Raw genomic sequence first — 23,302 nt, 5'->3', positions numbered from 1 at the left:
CATCAGGTTAGAAAAGGTGTTATGATGTGTTGTTATAAAATGAATTATTGTCTTAAAATGAGGTTATGATTTGTTGATTTTAAATGAGTCGAGTCGCTCCATAATAAATATGCACAGTAATGAGGATCGCATTTCAGCTTCTCACCGAAATTGACATTGACTTTTGAATTGTATAACAATATGGATGCTTTAAATTTGTATGTGTCATTAAAGTAAGTAACATTTGAAATTTGGACCTAATGATGGAAGATCAGAGTTTGGAAAATTCCTCCGATTTTTCATCTGTAATGGAGGCTGACGAAAATGGAATGTTTAATACTCATCAAACGTCAGTCCATCCGGAAAGCATGTATCATTGTTCCGTACATGACAATCGAAAATATAAGTATTTTTGCGAATCCTGCGATACCTTATTATGCTCCGAGTGCGACCGTACTAGACACAGAGGATGCCATCATGTCAAACTAATAACAGACATATGTAAGGATATAGACTCTGACCCAAGAGTTATTCAGTTCAAAACCAGGATGGACAAAACTGCCTCCATTCTGAAGGACACGTTGAATGAACTAGATACTACAGCACACAATATCGCATTTTACAAGAGCGAGGCACAAAAAGCAATGGGAAAACATCGGGACAGTTTAATTGCTCATATTACAAAACTGTTTGACGACCTTGAAAAGGAAGTTGAATTGTTCAGTGGTGAAAATGAACAAGTTAATGAAAGTCTTCGAGAAAATGCATCTGACCTGAACAAACGTTTAGACAGCGTCCGGAAATCAGTCAACAACTCTCCTGGTACAGACATTGATTTAAATAAACTGTTTATTCGAATGATGAAATCAAGGACTGATTTAAATCTTGTTGCCAAGGAAACTGGACAAGGAGTACATCCATTTCAGACAAGAGTAAACAGGTACATTGCATACTGAAGTAAACAGTACATTGCACACTGTAGAAAACAGGTACATTGCACACTGTAGTAAACATGCATATTGCACACTGTAGTAAACAGGTACATTGCTCATAATAGTAAATAGGTACATTGCAAACTATAGTAAACTTGTACATTGCATACCGTCGTAAACAGGTACATTGCACACTGTAGTAAACAGGTACATTGCACACTGTAGTAAACAGATACATTGCACACTGTAGTAAACAGATACATTGCACACTGTAGTAAACAGGTACAATGCACACTGTAGTAAACAGGTACAATGCACACTGTAGTAAACAGATACATTGCACACTGTACTAAACAGGTACATTGCACACTGTAGTAAACAGATACATTGCACACTGTAGTAAACAGATACATTGCACACTGTAGTAAACAGATACATTGCACACTGTAGTAAACAGGTACATTGCACACTGTAGTAAACAGATACATTGCACACTGTAGTAAACAGATACATTGCACACTGTAGTAAACAGATACATTGCACACTGTAGTAAACAGATACATTGCACACTGTAGTAAACAGGTACATTGCACACTGTAGTAAACAGATACATTGCACACTGTAGTAAACAGGTACAATGCACACTGTAGTAAACAGGTACATTGCACACTGTAGTAAACAGATACATTGCACAATGTCGTAAACAGGTACATTGCACAATGTCGTAAACAGGTACATTGCACACTGTCGTAAACAGGTACATTGCACATTATAGTAAACATGTACATTGCACACTGTCGTAAACAGGTACATTGCATACTGTCGTAAACAGGTACATTGCACACTGTAGTAAACAGATACATTGCACACTGTAGTAAACAGATACATTGCACACTGTAGTAAACAGGTACATTGCACAATGTCGTAAACAAGTACATTGCATAAAAATAATTTTAAATGGTCTTACTGAAATCGTATTTTTCATAGTAATTTTGTACAATTGCGAGAATTGTTTCATTCAGTATTTCAGTCAAATTTACATTGGCATTAATTATTGAATGCCGTTAAATGTTTCTTTCAGGTACCAGTTCATTCCTTCGAAAGAATCTAACAGTATACTAGAAAACCTTCATTCGGTTGGAACTATCTCAAAGATAGTAGAACGTCCAAATAAAGTCAAACAAGCTGGGAATGTCAATGTCCGAATGCCTGGTGATGCAAGTCCGTGGATATCGGGATTAACCTTGCTTTCAAATAATCGACTTGTAGCGGCCGATTGTAAAAATCGGTCATTGAAACTGGTAGACCTCAAATACAACCGGATCATCAAGACGTTGACCTCCGAGTCGAGCCCCTGGGATGTCACTACACTGTCTGACAATCAGATAGCTGTCACCTACCCTCACGTTCGTGTTATCCATAGACTGAACATTGACATTGATGGTACCTTCATAAGGAATAAAGTAATCAAGACAAGAAGCCACTGCTACGGATTAGTGTATTCCAATGGGACCTTTATTGTATCGTTTGAGGAGCCAAACAGTGGGATAGAAATCATTGATATGGAAGGAGGTGTCGTTAAAACACTGTGTCAACAATCAGACAATAACCCAATGTTTACATCGCCATGGTTTTTGACATTTGACCCGGACATTCAAGCTATCGTTGTATCAGACTGTAAGCAAAATATAATAACAAGCCTGAATTTGAATGGTGATATTCTTTGTAGACTGAAAGACGATCTTGCTCTAACAACTCCCCGCGGAGTGTGCCTTGACCGACACAAGTCATTATATATATGTGGGAGTGAGTCAAACACTTTATGTCAAGCAATGGACAGTAATCGGAACAGCATATATCAGATTATTGACAGAGAGAGCGGGATTTTGAATCGACCATGGGCAATATGCTACGACAATGAAAAAGACCAGCTTATCATCGGGGATGAAAATACAGACTTGAGGGTTTTCCAAATTTACTTTACGAGGTAACCACGAAATATTATTTGGATGAAACAATTCTGTAGAAAATGAGCATTTGGAAGGCAAAGGTGATAACTGTTCTAGAAACAGACCGATCTCAACCAACATAAGGTGCTACCAGTTGTGTTGTTTGAACCAAAGTCATCTAAAAGCAGTTTAACAAATTTCTTGTCGCAATCAATAATATGATAATTCATATGTTAAAAGTGGCTTGTTTATTCTCCAGAAAGTAGGCCCGCAGAGTTTTAATTTGAAGGCAATACACATTAAAAACAATAGTAATGCAGTAAGATTGTGTTTCGTGTTTAAAGCCACAAAATAATACCACATTCATTACAACTTTCGGCCCCGGCATCACTTTCCAGCATGGATATTCTAGCAATGCTAACGAACTTATTGGTTAGTGGCAAGCACTGCGCTCGGCGTAGGAATACCACTTGAAATGACGTAGAGAGGTCTTCAATAATGATGAGCAGTCCCCGGATAATGGATAACAATAAACTCGTACACGGTTTATCTTGACGTTGGCTGGTTAAAGCTTCTATTTCAAATGGTTCTTCATTTTTGTTTATGAAAGTTTTATATAGAACTATTTTATTTTATTTGTAAAAGACAATTCAGCCATAAATACATTGCTTTCCACACGGACTTACAGTATAAACAGCTTTGATAAAGAATTTTTCAACATTTTATTGGTAAGTGTACGTCGTTGTGAAATACATGTTTGATTGGGTTTGTTATGTTTACTTTGCAATTTAATTTTAAGCAACTAAAAACAGCATATATCAAAAATGTGTTGTATTATATTTATATACTAATCACAGTTTTCCAAGGATTACGTGTATTAATATTCGTTTCAAAATATGTACTCAGTAAAGGATAGAGGAAATATGGGTAGTTGGTTTTATAACATATGTGCTGCAGTACGCAAGCTCTGGTTTACTAAAGGCGGGCCAGGCCAGGTGATCACCTTTGTTCCGTGGTCTCACTGAAAATAATCATCTCAAATAAAGGTTAATCATTTTCAGTGAAACAAGAAAGTTGGTTTTATTTATGTTTTAACAAAAGCAATGAGACGATTATCTAAAATATTTAAAAAAAAATAAAATAGCACGCGGTGAAGTGGCGTCGAAAAGAAAGCTAAGATTAATTGAACGATTTTGTAATTCGCCGAGAGAGCCCCAAAAATGCTATGTTCCATGAGTGGCGTAGCCAAGAGTGAAATATTACTTTTGGGTTCACGCGGTGAACTATATTTTGATCGTACACTCAAATAAATATTATTTTCTGTTGTTTTTTTTGTCTATATAGGATATAAGATGACAGTTTATTGACGTATTTAAGAAGAATTAAGGGACACACTTGTTTGTGAACGTAACGGTATGTTGAAATTGTGCCCAAGACCGGTGCGTTTGATTTGGAAGTGAGAGCGGTTAAACAGTTAAACATACCAAACTGTTATTTATGCTGTTTTGAAACAGTGAGCTATAATTCTAATTTCACTGATGAGTTTACAAAGATTACCTGAAAGAAAATAACAAAAAGAAATAACTCATGGTTTTCTTGTAATCGTTAGTTAAACATCATTGAAGCTTAAAGTTTCACCGTGCTTGAATTATGGCACAAGTCATTATCAAATGATAAATAAATTTGATACAAGTTCTGGTAAAATTCTTTAATTTTGTAATATATTGAAATAAACCACTAAGACTTGTGTTATTTTCTCTACTTAGGGGCGTTAGCTTTCGACTTGCGCCCCCTCCCCCGAACCAAAATTTATTTGGTTTAAAATCTTGGCATGGGTTCACGGGGTACTCCCCATTAACATTTTAACAATTTGTAGTACGAAATTGTGCATTTTGGGTGTATTTTATTACGCTTTAACTTCCATTTAGAAATAAAACGTAAACTTAGACTTTAGATTTTAGGGGGGAAGGGGCGAACCAGACCCCCCCCCCCCCTACAAAAAAACCCAAAAAAATTGGGTCCGTTTGTGATTATAGAGGTTTGATTATTTAGAGGTGTTTTGCTTAATTCAGTTAAATAGTTGAAATAATTGTCAAAGTTTTACTTTGTGGTGTTCAGAAACATATGGCTACGTCATTATTTTTGCTAATTGATATAAATGACACTGAATAGTTTGGGCGAAAACAGACCAGACTTAAAATAAACTAGCTTATTGAAGGACTTTATTTATAGAATTTATTTTTTGTTTCTATAACATGTTAAAAGCATTTTTCGGAATGCACCTACATGCTCCATCCATAAACATGTGGTAATCATGAGAGACAGGCTGTCTGACGTTTAAATTTATTTCCAGTATTTGTCCAAGCAACCAATATTTTATGGTTTATATTATGGACAAGAAGGCTTGGTGTATCGCTGACATACAACAGCTTTTAAAAGGTGATGTACATTTTCTAAAAGTATCTTGAGGCGAAATAACTTGATAAAGTGTTAATACATATGTTTGTTTCTTGTACCTACTGACTGATGGCACAAAGCCTGAATGTTTCAACAAAACAACAAACACCACAGGCACAAGCCCAGTACTCATACCTCTAACGATGGCCTTATTTAGAGACACAAGAACGTGGCCAAACAGATAATAATACAAACACCACATGCAAATCCCACATACAAAAAAAACCCAGACATACCACGTACAAAACAACACAGACTTATCACATACAAAACAACACAGACATATCACATACAAAGCAACACAGACATATCACATTCAAAGCAACACAGACATATCACATTCAAAGCAACACAGACATATCACATACAAAACAACACAGACATATCACATACAAAACAACACAGACATATCACATACAAAGCAACACAGACATATCACATACAAAACAACACAGACATATCACATACAAAACAACACAGACATATCACATTCAAAGCAACACAGACATATCACATTCAAAGCAACACAGACATATCACATACAAAACAACACAGACATATCACATACAAAACAACACAGACATATCACATACAAAGCAACACAGACATATCACATTCAAAGCAACACAGACATATCACATACAAAACAACACAGACATATCACATACAAAACAACACAGACATACCACATTCAAAGCAACACAGACATATCACATTCAAAACAACACAGACATACCACATTCAAAACAACACAGACATATCACATTCAAAGCAACACAGACATATCACATACAAAGCAACACAGACATATCACATACAAAACAACACAGACATACCACATTCAAAACAACACAGACATATCACATTCAAAGCAACACAGACATATCACATACAAAACAACACAGACATATCACATACAAAGCAACACAGACATATCAACTTCAAAGCAACACAGACATATCACATTCAAAGCAACACAGACATATCACATACAAAACAACACAGACATATCAAATACAAAACAACACAGACATATCACATACAAAGCAACACAGACATATCACATTCAAAGCAACACAGACATATCAAATACAAAATAACACATACATATTTCATATAAAGCAATACAGACATACCACATACAAAACAACACAGACATATCACATACAAAACAACACAGACATATCACATACAAAGCAACACAGACATATCACATACAAAGCAACACAGACATATCACATACAAAGCAACACAGACATATCACATACAAAACAACACAGACATATCACATTCAAAACAACACAGACATATCACATACAAAACAACACAGACATATCAAATACAAAATAACACAGACTTATCACATACAAAACAACACAGACATATCACATACAAAGCAACACAGACATATCACATTCAAAGCAACACAGACATATCACATTCAAAGCAACACAGACATATCACATTCAAAGCAACACAGACATATCACATTCAAAGCAACACAGACATATCACATTCAAAGCAACACAGACATATCACATACAAAACAACACAGACATATCACATACAAAACAACACAGACATATCACATACAAAACAACACAGACATATCACATACAAAGCAACACAGACATATCACATACAAAGCAACACAGACATATCACATACAAAACAACACAGACATATCACATACAAAACAACACAGACATACCACATTCAAAGCAACACAGACATATCACATTCAAAGCAACACAGACATATCACATTCAAAGCAACACAGACATATCACATTCAAAGCAACACAGACATATCACATACAAAACAACACAGACATATCAAATACAAAACAACACAGACATATCACATTCAAAGCAACACAGACATATCACATTCAAAGCAACACAGACATATCACATACAAAGCAACACAGACATATCACATACAAAGCAACACAGACATATCACATACAAAGCAACACAGACATATCACATACAAAGCAACACAGACATATCACATACAATACAACACAGACATATCACATACAAAGCAACACAGACATATCACATTCAAAACAACACAGACATATCACATACAAAACAACACAGACATATCACATACAAAGCAACACAGACATATCACATACAAAACAACACAGACATATCACATACAAAACAACACAGACATATCACATACAAAGCAACACAGACATATCACATACAAAGCAACACAGACATATCACATACAAAACAACACAGACATATCACATACAAAACAACACAGACATACCACATTCAAAGCAACACAGACATATCACATTCAAAGCAACACAGACATATCACATTCAAAGCAACACAGACATATCACATTCAAAGCAACACAGACATATCACATACAAAACAACACAGACATATCACATACAAAACAACACAGACATATCACATTCAAAGCAACACAGACATATCACATTCAAAGCAACACAGACATATCACATACAAAGCAACACAGACATATCACATACAAAGCAACACAGACATATCACATACAAAGCAACACAGACATATCACATACAAAGCAACACAGACATATCACATACAATACAACACAGACATATCACATACAAAGCAACACAGACATATCACATTCAAAACAACACAGACATATCACATACAAAGCAACACAGACATATCACATACAAAACAACACAGACATATCACATTCAAAACAACACAGACATATCACATACAAAACAACACAGACATATCACATACAAAACAACACAGACATATCACATACAAAACAACACAGACATATCACATACAAAACAACACAGACATATCACATTCAAAGCAACACAGACATATCAAATACAAAATAACACATACATATTTCATATAAAGCAATACAGACATATCACATACAAAACAACACAGACATATCACATACAAAACAACACAGACATATCACATTCAAAGCAACACAGACATATCAAATACAAAATAACACATACATATTTCATATAAAGCAATACAGACATATCACATACAAAACAACACAGACATATCACATACAAAGCAACACAGACATATCACATACAAAGCAACACAGACATATCACATACAAAACAACACAGACATATCACATACAAAACAACACAGACATATCACATACAAAACAACACAGACATATCACATACAAAACAACACAGACATATCACATACAAAACAACACAGACATATCACATACAAAACAACACAGACATATCACATACAAAACAACACAGACATATCACATTCAAAGCAACACAGACATATCAAATACAAAATAACACATACATATTTCATATAAAGCAATACAGACATATCACATACAAAACAACACAGACATATCACATACAAAGCAACACAGACATATCACATACAAAGCAACACAGACATATCACATACAAAGCAACACAGACATATCACATTCAAAGCAACACAGACATATCACATTCAAAGCAACACAGACATATCACATACAAAACAACACAGACATATCACATACAAAACAACACAGACATATCACATTCAAAACAACACAGACATATCACATTCAAAGCAACACAGACATATCACATACAAAGCAACACAGACATATCACATACAAAACAACAAAGGCAGACCACATAAAAACAACATATACATACAACATACAAAAAAACACAGGCATACCGCATACAAAACAACACAGGCATACCACATACAAAACAACACAGGCATACCACATACAAAACAATACAGAAATACCACATACAAAACAACACAGGCATACCACATACAAAACAATACAGGCATACCACATACAAAACAACACAGGCATACCACATGCAAAACAATACAGGCTTACCACATACAAAACAACACAGGCATACCACATACAAAACAATACAGGCATACCACATACAAAACAACACAGGCATACCACATACAAAACAACACAGGCATACCACATACAAAACAACACAGGCATACCACATACAAAACAATACAGGCATACCACATACAAAACAACACAGGCATACCACATACAAACAGTACAGGCATACCACATACAAAACAACACAGGCATACCACATACAAACAGTACAGGCATACCACATACAAAACAATACAGGCATACCACATACAAACAGTACAGGCATACCACATACAAACAGTACAGGCATACCACATACAAAACAATACAGGCATACCACATACAAAACAACACAGGCATACCACATACAAAACAATACAGGCTTACCACATACAAAACAACACAGGCATACCACATACAAAACAATACAGGCATACCACATACAAAACAACACAGGCATACCACATACAAAACAATACAGGCATACCACATACAAAACAACACAGGCATACCACATACAAAACAACACAGGCATACCACATACAAAACAACACAGGCATACCACATACAAAACAATACAGGCATACCACATACAAAACAACACAGGCATACCACATACAAACAGTACAGGCATACCACATACAAAACAATACAGGCATACCACATACAAAACAATACAGGCATACTACATACAAACAGTACAGGCATACCACATACAAAACAACACAGGCATACCACATACAAAACAACACAGGCATACCACATACAAAACAGTACAGGCATACCACATACAAACAGTACAGGCATACCACATACAAACAGTACAGGCATACCACATACAAACAGTACAGGCATACCACATACAAACAGTACAGGCATACCACATACAAACAATACAGGCATACCACATACAAAACAGTACATACAGATCACATAATAAAACACAGACATATGTTTTTGGAAAATCAAAATTCGTCCAGGATAGAAATCCTTATCTTGCCAACGGGCAAAGGTAAAAAATAATTAAATACATTTCAACTATATTTTGATCAAGAGGGGTGGTAGTAAAAGCATCTACCATCTGCCGGTAAACCTCGTTTCCCCAAAACGCCCAACGCTTAGGTTGGTTTGAACCTATCTAACATTCTCGCCAAACGAAAGATACTAATAATATACCTGAATCACTTTAACATCATTTACAATTGTACATAGACATTTATTGTGACTGGTTTTGGATATTCACCGTATGAAAAGTTTGCATCATTTTACGCAGGCAGCTTTAAGAGTCTATTATATTTATTCCAATTTCTTGATTCAATTTCATTTAAAAAACACACACTGTAAATTCAATTGCATGTGCTTACAAAAATGAACAGTGCAAGAATATTTTCAGAATGCTATTAAGGTCTAGGAGTTGTATTAGTCATTCAGGATTTCGTTGTAAAAAATCAGGTGTTAAAGTAGGCTTACTTCTTTTTGGGTCGGTCCGAAGTAGTGGAAATTTCTATACTGATCGCTTTTGTGACTAGAGTTTTGTTCGAAATTGATTTTATTGTCAGTATTTGGTCAAAAATGACTTTCAAGCATAATTTCATACCAAATAATGAAACATATTCTTGGGGAGTTAAGGCTATCTTCTACATCAGAGACGTCATCTGGTCAAATTATAGACATGTGTATATAAACTTTTTGAGCAATAATACTCTTTAAATTGTGAAAAGCTTGGACAAGGGCCAACTTGTGATTATATCATCATGACAAACATTTCACGATCAAATGATAGACATTTAGAAACAAAAAATGCCGTTGAAAACAAATCTCCAAGTTTCAGTGAGAAAAACAACATTTCACCTTAAGGTCACAGACCACTAAATAATGTTCTACATATTCTATAGTCAATTGACCAATTTGCATGTCAGATAACACTGATTTCTAGTGCTTCACAACCCCCAACACCATATATTTGGAGAAAGCTACACTGTTGTACTAAACATTAAACAACCTTAGAAAAAAGGTACGTTTCTCCTAAGAAAATTAAATTGGGTGAACGTAACCACTGTATAGATTCTGTAAAATGACCATATCCGGTGTACGAGGACAAAAAAATCGGTGAAAATGTAAACAATAAGAAGTAGATGAAGTAGATCCAGCATATTTAGCCTGTTTTTAAAAGCACTAAACCTATAATTATGGAAGGAAGCAAATGGTCTGAGATGGTATAGCCATGCTTTGATTCACTACATTGGTGTAATTTGCCCCCAAACATATGATTGATGTTTAAATACGATCATTAGATTGCAATGAATATGTACATTTAAAGCAACTCGACGAATCTTAAATAAATCTTTGGGAGGAACCGATTGGAATAGAAAAGTATCGATAACAATACAAGAAATTGGTAACGTGTTGACAAAAGACACTACCTTACCTACTACAAAGCGTCAAAACGTCCTCTGCCAATATCGGGTTTCATGACACTAGCAATACACTTGTAATATGAAAGCAATGCTTAAATGTCCTAATACATATAGGCCAGTGCTATGAAACTAGCGAGTTTAAAACATAACAATTTACATAAACTATTCTTAGGTAATGACAAGCATCGGCTACAGTTTGCGGCCTCACAAAATATTTTTTGGCTTTTAGAGAAAAGTAAAATCAGTCTTGTCGCGCCTACAGCCTTTCGACGCTTTCTGGGCTTTCATGTTTGGTTTGGTATTATTGATAATGTTAGACAACAGAAGAAATACTAGGTTTAGTGCTTATTCTTAAATTGAATTTATATCAGTGTCTTAAGCTGAGCATTGTTCATACACAGAATCTCCAAAAGTGAAAAACATTGAAATCATTCATTCCGGGAACATCTTACAACGGGACTAATTTGTCTGTCTATCCCTCTATTGTTCTATCTTGACGTATATCTGGCCGGATATTTGGCCGAACTGCAAATCTCCTCCAAAATGGGAAATATATTCAAAATAACGTGTTTTGTCGGTACGTTCAATTAAGTAGATTGCACGTTTGGGAGATATTTAATTGTTTGCTTAGCAGGGAAATATCCTAGACTTGAGTAGCTCTATGTTTTCTGCAGGATGATTGTGCAATACTCAGTAATGTGTTGGTAAATCCTTACGTCATACATTTGGGAACACGTTTAACTGCCCGTCAACCGTTATTTTGGGGGATTATAATTGATTTCTTTTGCATATGGCGTTGACTTATTCATTGACTTGAAACTTTTAGCGTATTTTAATGAAATAGAAAAAACGCATGTTCTTTGTCTGTAATATTGATCAAAGGAACGGATTTGTTTTCACAATATGACTATCATAATGTGACTGCTTAAAATAAACCGTCTACGACGTGAAAGCACCGATGTATGCGCTCGTTGTGGGATTGTAGCTCTCCCGTGTAATCGGTTGTGAGAAATTCACCAACACATCACGATATATACCACGTGTTACGCACGTTTTCCATCAATCTTCAATTGATAGTTGAATTTAAAAAGCAGCTTCTATTTCGAGGACTATAGAGACACGCCCATTAGTCAAACCTTTAATAACGGCACACTGATATGCCTTACAAACATGAGACACATTACGCCACAAGACAACAAACATATTCTGTATTCGTATAACAATACAATTATCATTAAATGAGTATTTTCTATTTGACGAAACTACACTAAAAGATTTGAACCCATGGATAAATCAACGCCGTATAAAAATGAAACCATTATAACTCTCACAATGCATTGGCATGGTCTGTAAAATAAAAAAAGATCCGGGGAGAGGGGATGGGGTATTAAATGGTACGAAAAAACTTGCCCTTGTCCCAACAATTAACAATAAGAGCGAAGTTTATCACAAAATGGCATATCCCCCCTGCTGTTTCATGTCGTTCAAAACCACAGAGTTTGATTTCGCACAAGCGTATTTGATCAAGACATGTTGCATATCGTGTGTACATATATCTTAATAAATACGAGAGCATGACACATCCGTGTGGCACTATTAATACGTTAGGAATGTTGAACAGTCACATTTCTATACACGTCTCCTTGAATTTGTTTCCTTCTCTTGAAATATTGTTCTTCAAAGGCAATATATTTTTCTATTACAATCATGGTTCATGGTAATTTCGTTTCATTTTCTGAACCGTAGAAGCTTTCAACTTTGGTTGTATTTATTCGATACAAAGAGGAGGTATTGGAATTGTTTAATTTCAATAATGAGTCTAGCGGGTGTAGTAATTGTTTGTCAATGACACTTGTTCAACAAATAGCGTGCTTATAAGAGAACAACGCTTTAATTACCCACACGTTACTTATTACACGTTAATATATCTGGCTTCCGGTTTCCATAATGATATAAGAGTTCATTTATGAACGAAAACAGACATAACACTTTCGTATATGGTAAAATTCTTAATAGTTTGTTCTTTATCTACTGAAGTTGTACCAGAAGTGCAAAGTCGGAAAGTTGTAAAGTGTCTAAATACAAGCACGCTTTTACTGCAGTAATGTTGCAGTATGGGAAACAGTGCGGTAACGAGGACTAAAATCTTTAAGATGAATTATTAAGATTAGCATTATAAAAACACAGTTATTTTCTATCATTATTTTAAGATCCCAATCAGCGCACATTAATAATTGAGTTTCTTTGTCGGTGGTAATTCAACACAGAGGGGCGTATATGCACACAACGTTTTTGTTAATATATATTTCTGCCTAATAACTACTAGTATATAACATGTTCATAAACACACAAAATGGAACTCATCTTCAATATCAAACTTGTCTCAAAAGTTTGAATAGTTAATATTTTTACAGAGATAACACAGCTCTCTACAAGGATAAAAACGATAATTCCTTCGTAAGATATTCAAATATTCTTTTTACGACTCAGCTTAAATTGAAGAGTAGAAACTGAGTGTTTAGATTGGACTGAATCTTTTTAACCTAGGCATGTCTAAAGATAAGGATGATTTTTGGACTAGGGCACTTGTGGCCTAGTTCATAGCGATACTCACGATATCTGCATTCTCAAGCCGCATCTGGGGGTTCACTGACGTAATGTATTCATACGCTGTATTTTGATTGGATTGTCGTTAGCGAATTTGAATAATCAAAGTAGTACCAGAAGTGATAACAATGAAAAAATCCAATAAAAATAGTTCTCCTAACAATTCAAGCTAACCGTATGTTCTTTTAATGAAGCACAAGAAAGTCAAACGTAGCGAGTGAGTTAATCGGGTTAACTATATGAATGTTCTTGCATACGGTCAGATTATATGCAATAAGAATATGAACATATTGGAAAAGTACGCAACGAAATTTTCCCGTTCAATGCTCTGTATTGATAGACTGGTACCCTCTTTCTCTTTTATCCGAAAATAAACCAGTTTCAGATAACCGCGGTGCCCATCGCGCATTCGAAATGTCTTGTGAATTCATACGTAAAGCGAATAAAGCGTGCGGTCTAAGTAGAAAACAACCAGGAAAGTTTGTTTAAAAAAGTATTGTTAATATCCTTTGTATAGAATGTTGGTATTTATTTATAAAAAACGATATCCATTGTTAATAAAAAAAATCCGAAGTCGGTCCCTGTTCTTTTTTTCGACATAATTTGCATGTTTCCGTGATATTTTCTTTTCGATACAAAGTTTATTTTTTAACTAATCATTGCATGGCACTAAGCACTTTTTCAAACACAACATGATTTTTGGTTTTTATTGTTCAACTACTATTAATGTTAACTAAAACCCATATGCCGCGTACCTGTATAACTTTATATTTTTGAGGAAAAGTAAATCAGGGTACAAGTCTACTGTATTGACCTCATTTACTCTGATCAGAGCGGCCGAATGATTCAGACATGTATGTTATCACTACTTCCGGATGTTGATGATGTAAATTTCATACGTGTTTTATTGAGGAAATTTATCAATAAAGCCGCCATTGAATGATTACCACCATCAAACGGATTTATTTTCATCTTAACGTGGGTAGCATTTTTAATTTGACACGTAAATTTTCAAGCAATACAAGTTCGTTTGATTAAATCATGTGGGTCAGGTCTAACTTAGTATCAACTAGCCGTGCTAATGCGGTTCCTTGAAGCTGGTGCACTTTAAAGGTTGATGAAAAATAAATCGTAATAATGATCATTTGGCTTAAATGATAAAAAATGCATCTTGTTTAGGTACAGATAAAAACATAAGCAATGTTTTATCACTACTTTTACTTTGGACTTTGTGGCATCGTAGCATTTTTTTTATTTATGAAGGCTAATAATTGTTCTGAAAAATATATGTACCTAGATCATATCCTTTTGGCATCAATAAAGTCGAATGAGTTTAACACGGTAAAGCATTCAAATTAAAAAAAAAACAAAAAAAAAAAAAAAAAAAAAAAACTTTTTTACATCAACCGTTTGTGCGCTTTTGACAACTTCTAGTAACGATATTCAATATTTGTACAATGTGTAATGTCATGTGACGGTACGAATGTCTCGTTCATTCATAAATTTTATAATGCACGACCAAGTAAAAATATTTTGTAGACTTATTAATGTCGGTGTATACTCCATATCTTAACATTGCAAACATGCCTTTAACTTACGCGATATAACGCTTTGAAGATTTTAACTGAACATTTTTTTTTTTAACAAGTGTTCAACTTTTCCTAATATCGTTATGTATATTGCACTTTCTCGTCTATAGCTGTTATTGTCATGTCATTTGTAAACGTTATTTTCACAAAGATGAACTGTAATGTTCAAGTTAACACTAAATGTTCTGTACAGTTTCTGTTCATTGTTAGTTAGGACTGGACCCTGGAGTTTAACGGGATATTTAGACTTCTTGGTGTGCCCCTCCAGTTTCTGTTCACTGTTTGTATGGACTGGATCCTGGTGATTTTAACAGATCATTTAGACCACGTGACTTTTCCTTCTAGATTATGTACATTGTTTGTTTTAATTGGTCACTAGACTTCTTGGCTTATCCCTTTATTTTCTATCGTCTTGTTTATGTAACTGCAAGTTCGTTGACTTATTTTAGGAAAAAAAATCTCGAGTTTTAATGTTTCCGAAACAATGTTCCCTTGGCATTTCAGTTATATTGTTTAACCAATATAAGGCCTTTTACGTTCTTCAAAGTCAGACATTCGCCGCACATCCCGATTAACGAAGCGCAAGTGCGTTTTCAGCAGACTTCATTAACGATGTTGAAGAAAATTGGTTAAAACATAGCCAAGCTTGCTGTCTGCACATAACGCCTTAGTGTCTCTCAAATAACACTTCAAACAGGAGATAGCTTGTCATCACCTAGGATTTATAAAAATGGATACAATGATCCTCCATTGTTAACTGTCCTTGCCGAATTAAGCAAGTTTTGTACAACATTCACTTTGCCTAATTTTGATTACATAATAGAGTTAGATTAAAGTGATAATCTGACTCGGAACTTAATTTAACATTTCTCATAAATTTCTAGTATTAACTTTCGCTATTGTTCTTTATTTTAACAGTGACTGGATACAATGCAAAAAAAAAGAGATGGGAACTATACCAATGTTATAAAAATAAGTAACGATTCAGTACTAAAACCTCAATACAAATAACAAACAGCCTTGCGGTTTTTGCGCAGCTGCAGCTGCGCATGTTCCTGTCGTTGACGTGACTTTATATCGCCCATTTCCGTTCCATTTTGTTTTTAGAATCTATACAGCATTGATGTTATAGCAACGTCATAGTCATTCAGTATAAATAACAACGAAATACAGTGGCACAAGATCACAAAACGTTTTAAAGAAAAAAATCGAACATTTTCATTATTGAATTCGGCTGACACAATCAGCAAAATTGTTTATTTTTCTCTTTTATGGTACAAATTACATGAAAATCTTTGAATTCTGAAACTTTAAACGTTTATGAGTAAGTGAAAAATCAACCGGATTATTTTGCTGCACACGCGGTGGAATTTGAATTTATATATTTATCTTTTCCTAATTGATAAAAACTACTTCATAAGATTTTTTAACAATGATCAAAATCAACCAAAATACCAAAACACACCATGCATTATGCACGAGATTCACTTGCAAATCAAAAATGTCATAGTGAGTTTGTTAATCTTCCCTATTATTTGAGTTGCATTATTGAAATATGCATGAAATATGAAACATTTTATAACTCGACCTTTTTGACAAACTGATTTTACCCATTTTGAATAACTTTAGTGAGGTTTGGATTTTTTATCAGGCAAATACTATCGAACGTGTTCATACACAGTATTGTAAACGCATTATTCAGGTAAAACACTGCTCTCAGAATGTTTAAGGTGCAATCGATAGCTTTGATTTAGCCTACAATAGATATATTAGAATTGTAGGGTACTGGCTAAAGACTAGTGACGGCTTGAAGTATTATAAAATTGTCTAAAAGCTGATGTTGATTTGCTTCCAAATAAGGTATCGTGGGTAACATTACTTCAACATTTATTGTCACAAGGATTTCATGATGTTTGGCTAGCTTAAGGTGTTCGTAATGCAAATGTGTTTGTTAGTATTTTTAAACAACGTTTGTATCATACAAATGTACAAAACTGAACGCTAGAATTGGAAATTCACCAAGAAGCACTTTCTTTAAATCAATTGTTTCCTTTGGCTTTCAGTATTATTTAAAGTGTAACGTATATAATAATTTAACTATCGCAATGTCTAGGTTACCTCTTTCATCTCATAATCTGTCTATTGAAGCAGGTCGATGGCAAAAACTGAAACAACTCTTCGAAAGTACTAATATTTCTAAACTCAGAAAGATATGTACATACGTAGATAAGGCTTTTAAATTTAGAAAAAGTTTACAAAGGTAAGCGCCCGTTTTTACGGGTTTTTTGTTATAATATGTTGAGTTACATTTCATTTTATGTTTTGGTAAATTCATTCTTTGATTTGTATGTATTGAAGATTGATATTTTTGTCTTTGGAATGTGTTATGCGTCAACATGTACAGTATTGGAGTAATCAAATACAACATAGTTTGTTGATTTATAAAGGACAGCTCATACTACAGAATTGCAGCTGAAATGTTATCATTTAGTATTCGTTTTACTTCTTTGGATTTAGTGAATGCCCCATACTTCACATGCATAATTTAATATTAAACAAACAAAGGCAGAATACACTTGACAAAATATTTCAAACTTTACTCTTTGCATTTATGAAATAAAATTGTTCATACCATTGAAAGCTATTTCCTACTAATGCTTTTGATTAAATGTATAACTTCAATTTAAATTTATTACCATTCCTTAATATAATGATAAATATCATCTACTTTGAGAGCATAGCCATTACAAGTCCAAGTATCTTTTTGTACGTATCCATCCCGTTTTCGAAAAACCGTGAGTTTAGTCTGTGTGTTAAATAATAAAATATTGCAACATAAATAAAGGTTGTTTATTTCTCCCATTGATTTGATTAAAATGACCAACCATTTAAAAATAACGAAGGAACCAGTTCAATATCATCAAAATTTAAGAGAGGTTTTTAAAAAGCAGGTCTTTGTAGTATCGATGGAACAGCAGTCAGCTGTTATGATATGGACGATTGGATTCTAGACCCCAAAACGGTAATTTTGGTTACACTTTAAGTAGGATTCTTGGCTTCATACTACACCAGACGCCATTCATAACAAGAACACTTTCAAACCGAACTAATATATCTGTCCATCTCGTTTGTTCTATCTTGATATATCTTTGACTGGATTTTTGGCCGGACTGCAAATCTCCTCCCAAATGGGAAATATATTCAAAATAACCCGTTTTATACGGTACTTCCAATTAAGGAGATAGCACGTTAGGGAGATACGTTATTGTTTGATTACAAGTCAATTCCTCCTAGACTCGAGTAGTTCCTTGTACTATGTAGCATCATTCTGCAATAACCAGTAAGGTGTTTAATTTTCATTATGTAATACAAATAAGGCCATTTTGGCTGCGAATCAGCATTTAAGGTGGATGTTAATGTTATTATAAGTACCTAAGATAAGATTCTTTGTGTAATTATAACAGACTAAAGACATCCTTTTCAATGTTCACAAGTTTTCTATGGTAAAGTACATGTGCAAACTTATTACAGGAACTCATCAGTCTGCTTTATACAGTCCCAGGTGAAAAAGTTACATTCGTTGTTGTTATTTTATAGACTTTTATTTCATGAAATGATAAAGTTTGTTATTGTTGTTTTTTGCAAGAAAATGTCGATTAAGGGATTAGGTAAATGGGGTTGATACCAACATTCTAGAACAATTCATATGTTTGATATAATTCTATTATTATCTATAATTGACCAGGATAAGTTTGTTTCTGTCAAATAAATATACATTGTGCATTTCTAAAGTCATGCGACACATATAAACAAACTTGAAAAACAATAAACATACATAAAAGAAGTCGTTTATCATTATACGAAATACAAACACTTGACACACACCACACTTGAAGAGATTGCTTTCTTACAAATTAATGAATGCTATGGACATAACAAGACTTTTATTGCTCGGAATAAGACGAAAATGAGAAAAATAATAAATAAATGTGTCTGGTAATCGTTATCGACAAGATGCAGTATTTACAATTAATTAAGTCACGGACAAATTATTGTTTTCATCCATGATATTTCCCAGGTTTGTCTGCACCAAAATGACAGGTTTATCGCTTCTAAAGGCGTGCAGTTGCAATTAATAACAAATGTTGGGGCTGCCTGACGCCTTTGAACTGCAAATGATATTTTCATATATGGTTTGACAATTCGGTAAATTGTCTTGTATCATATCTTTAATCATTTATTACGTTTCTCATTACATAAAATTATACTATTTTCAGCCTAAAAAGCGCGTTATTCTATAATGAAATAGTCATTATTGTTTCGTTCTCTACATGAACATTTTCACGAAATACTACTACGGTCATGAAATAGTGTAATTTTTGTTCTTAATACCTCTCGAGATTTTTTGGCATTGCTGGATATATTTCATATCATTGTTTTAATTGTTAAGCATTTAAAAAATATCCGGATGGAAATAAAGAGTATATATGTATCTTTTATCGGACCCAGCATACTATATTTAAGACAATAAGTATACCAATAAGAAAGAGCAAAAACATGGACATATAGGTTTAAAGATGCAATTTCTTAATTTCACGAAGCGTTTAACAACAAAATGCGTATTTGAATTAAACTGCATCCAAATGACCTGAAAGGCAAAAAATAATTTTTGGGCAGATATTAACGTACTATTGGTTTATGGCGATTTTGGGAGAAGTAAAATGAGAAATGAGAAAGAAATGATGAACAGTGTGTCTTGTCTTGTAGTCACACAAATATATAAATAGTGTACCCCGGTTGTGGAATGCCTCTTGGATAAGAATTTTCAGCTACATTGTAAGAGGCAAGTTTGGGCGCATATTTCCTACTAGTAAATTTTTCTACCAGTACACCAATTTCCTTATATTTTACTTTAGGAACTTAAATCTGTTTCTTATTTTTGCATTTTTATGTTTTCTTTTTCTAGACTTAAGAAAGTGGTTCTACGCCTAAACGATACTGAATGAAAGAAATCAAAGGTTATAATATACTTATTATTTTGAATATATATTTCAAAGTAAAAAGGCCAAGTTCACACTAGAAATAAATATAATTTCTATAATTTCACGTGTTTTGCCAAACACTGAACTGGATGACAAAGATCACGAAGCAGATAACTCATATTTATTGCAGGGTGTGCATTTATTTTCGTCGTCATTTTAAAACTCTCGCAGAGTCACCGTATTGTTGTCCATATGTCCCAACTGTTCATAAATAATTCTCGCATACGTGACGAATGTTTAACATATCATAATTAATACGATCAAATCAACAAATTATATTTTCTGCGTAAAACAACACAACACCAATGCTTTAACTTTCCCATAATATGGTTTGTCGGCGAAACAAACTTAGGGACTTATGCCAGTAGCTTTTCATTGTTTTACCTAAATCATACCTTTTTTCCATCATTAGAATCAAATGAGTTAAACATGATAATGCTTTCAACTCTGTGTGCGCCTTTGACAACTAATTGTAGCGATATTCAATATTTATATATTATTTTATTGTCATGTGATGTAAGGAATCTCCCTTTTTTCATAAATTGCATTATTCACGACCATGTACATATATGATTAATTTTGTAGAATCATCAACCTCTGAATATACAGCATGTCTTTGTTTAAGAATTGAACATTATTTGTCTGCGTTTTATTGATGTATGAAGTGACGGAAAAATTACACCTGCATAAACACCGAAGGTTTTATGTATAAATTAGGTGTAATTTTTTCCGACACTTCATACATCAATGACACGCAGAAAAATAATATTCAATACTTATAATAACAACTATAAAAATTAAAAGATCATTTTTATTTTGCTATGATCCAAGAACCGCAACTCATCACTCGATATTCTCAAGTAGCATGTAGCCTTCCCGCGCGTATGAATACATCGTCGACTTGGATACACGTGGGGCTAAATTTAGTTAAAATGAGACCAGTAATGGCTGCCGACTCCTCATTTTTACCATTTCGAAACGGATTAACAGCAATTTTCAGGTATGATATTTATGTAAAAACGACTTGTTTAAACTCTAAAATGTATCTTCCATTATTCCTTGCCTAAGACAGTACTTTTACCATTAACATACTGCCCTGTTGTTAATATTCATGAATAGCTGGCATGTCATTACTTTCAATTAGCTGTTGACCTAGATCTAAACTTTCATTTTCACTTTCATTTTTATTTGTAAAATCATGCAAAAAAATGTTCATCAGTTCTTCAATTTCTGGAGGATTCTCAGCAGCATCAGCAGTTTCGTCACTCAGTTTCGGCTCTTACAACTCCAAACTACCAGAAACATCTTTAAACAAGTCGAAATGTGACAGATCACCCGCCATGTTGAATCTGTGCTGCAGACGAACTGTAAGCTGAAAGTTCTCCGCAATCAAATTATTGTTATAAATAATAAAACATAAAACCAGAACAATATTTGTATAAGGTTTATTGTTCAATTGTTGTTTTATTTTAATCCGAAATATTTTAAGAAGAAAATACACATATTAAATGCGCTAACTAATGTAAACAACTTCCTACTATCTACTATGTCTTGACGGCATAGCTTGTTAAAATAAAGTAGTCCGGTTATGAATATTAATCAGCTGATTAGCATACACGAACGCTTTATGGAGAAATGAATGAATGTCACACAGGTTGTTTTATCCAGTAGGATAGGTGTATTTGCACCTTCCCAAAGTTGTATTTATATGCAAACATGCCTTTTATTTACGCAATATATAGAACAGATACCGTACCTTTTTCATTTTTTTTTTGAAGTGTTTCTTTTATCGATATGTATATTGCACTGTCGTGCATTTAACCATGCAAACGGTTAACGCTATTGTAACAACGATGAACTGTGATGTTAACAAACGTTAACAATAAATGTTCTGTACTGTCTCTGTTCACTATTTGGTTGGACTGGATTCCAGTGGTTTCAACTGGCTATTTAGACTTCTTGGAAACATTGTAACTTGTATTACGGGCTGGAGGTCTTTTATTGAATATAATTTTGTTCGTTCGTCTTGGCCTTTCCCTCTAGTTTTTGTTCATTGCTTGTTTGGACTGGATCCCAGTGATTTTAACTGGTTATTTAGACTTCTTGGCTTGTCCGTCCAATATCCATTATATTGTTTATGTAACTGCTACTTCATTGACTTATTATAGGAACAAAACCTCTAGAGCCTTAGTGTTTCAGAAACAATGTCCCTTGACATTTCAGTTATATTGCAAAACCAATGTGAGGCATTTAATGTTTATAAAAATCAGACATTCACCGCTCCTTCCGATTAACGAAGCGCATGTGCGTTTTCAGTAGACTTTCATGTACGATGTTGAAAAATATTGGTTAAAACATAGCCAAGCTTATTGTCTGCATGTATCGCCTTAGTGTCTCCCTAATAACACATCAAACAGAAGATAGCTTGTCATCACC

At 34.1% G+C, this 23,302-nt stretch overlaps 1 protein-coding gene across 1 annotated transcript in view; it reads left to right on the top strand.

Annotated features, from left to right (window-relative positions):
- Positions 1-368: 368 nt before the first annotated feature.
- The window catches only part of LOC128206555 (uncharacterized), a 47,989-nt gene continuing 25,055 nt past the window's right edge, over positions 369-23,302 (top strand). Inside the window, exons 1-2 of the mRNA XM_052909114.1 lie at positions 369-919; positions 1,993-3,588. Of these exons, the coding sequence (XP_052765074.1) occupies positions 528-919; positions 1,993-2,902 (1,302 nt within the window). The 5' untranslated portion in view covers positions 369-527 and the 3' untranslated portion in view covers positions 2,903-3,588. The remainder of the gene's footprint in view (positions 920-1,992; positions 3,589-23,302) is intronic.

Source organism: Mya arenaria, chromosome 10 (genome assembly GCF_026914265.1).
Source record: "Mya arenaria isolate MELC-2E11 chromosome 10, ASM2691426v1".
NCBI lineage: Eukaryota > Metazoa > Mollusca > Bivalvia > Myida > Myidae > Mya > Mya arenaria.
The sequence above is the reverse complement of the archived record's forward strand: the minus strand, read 5'-3'. Positions and strand labels throughout refer to the sequence as shown.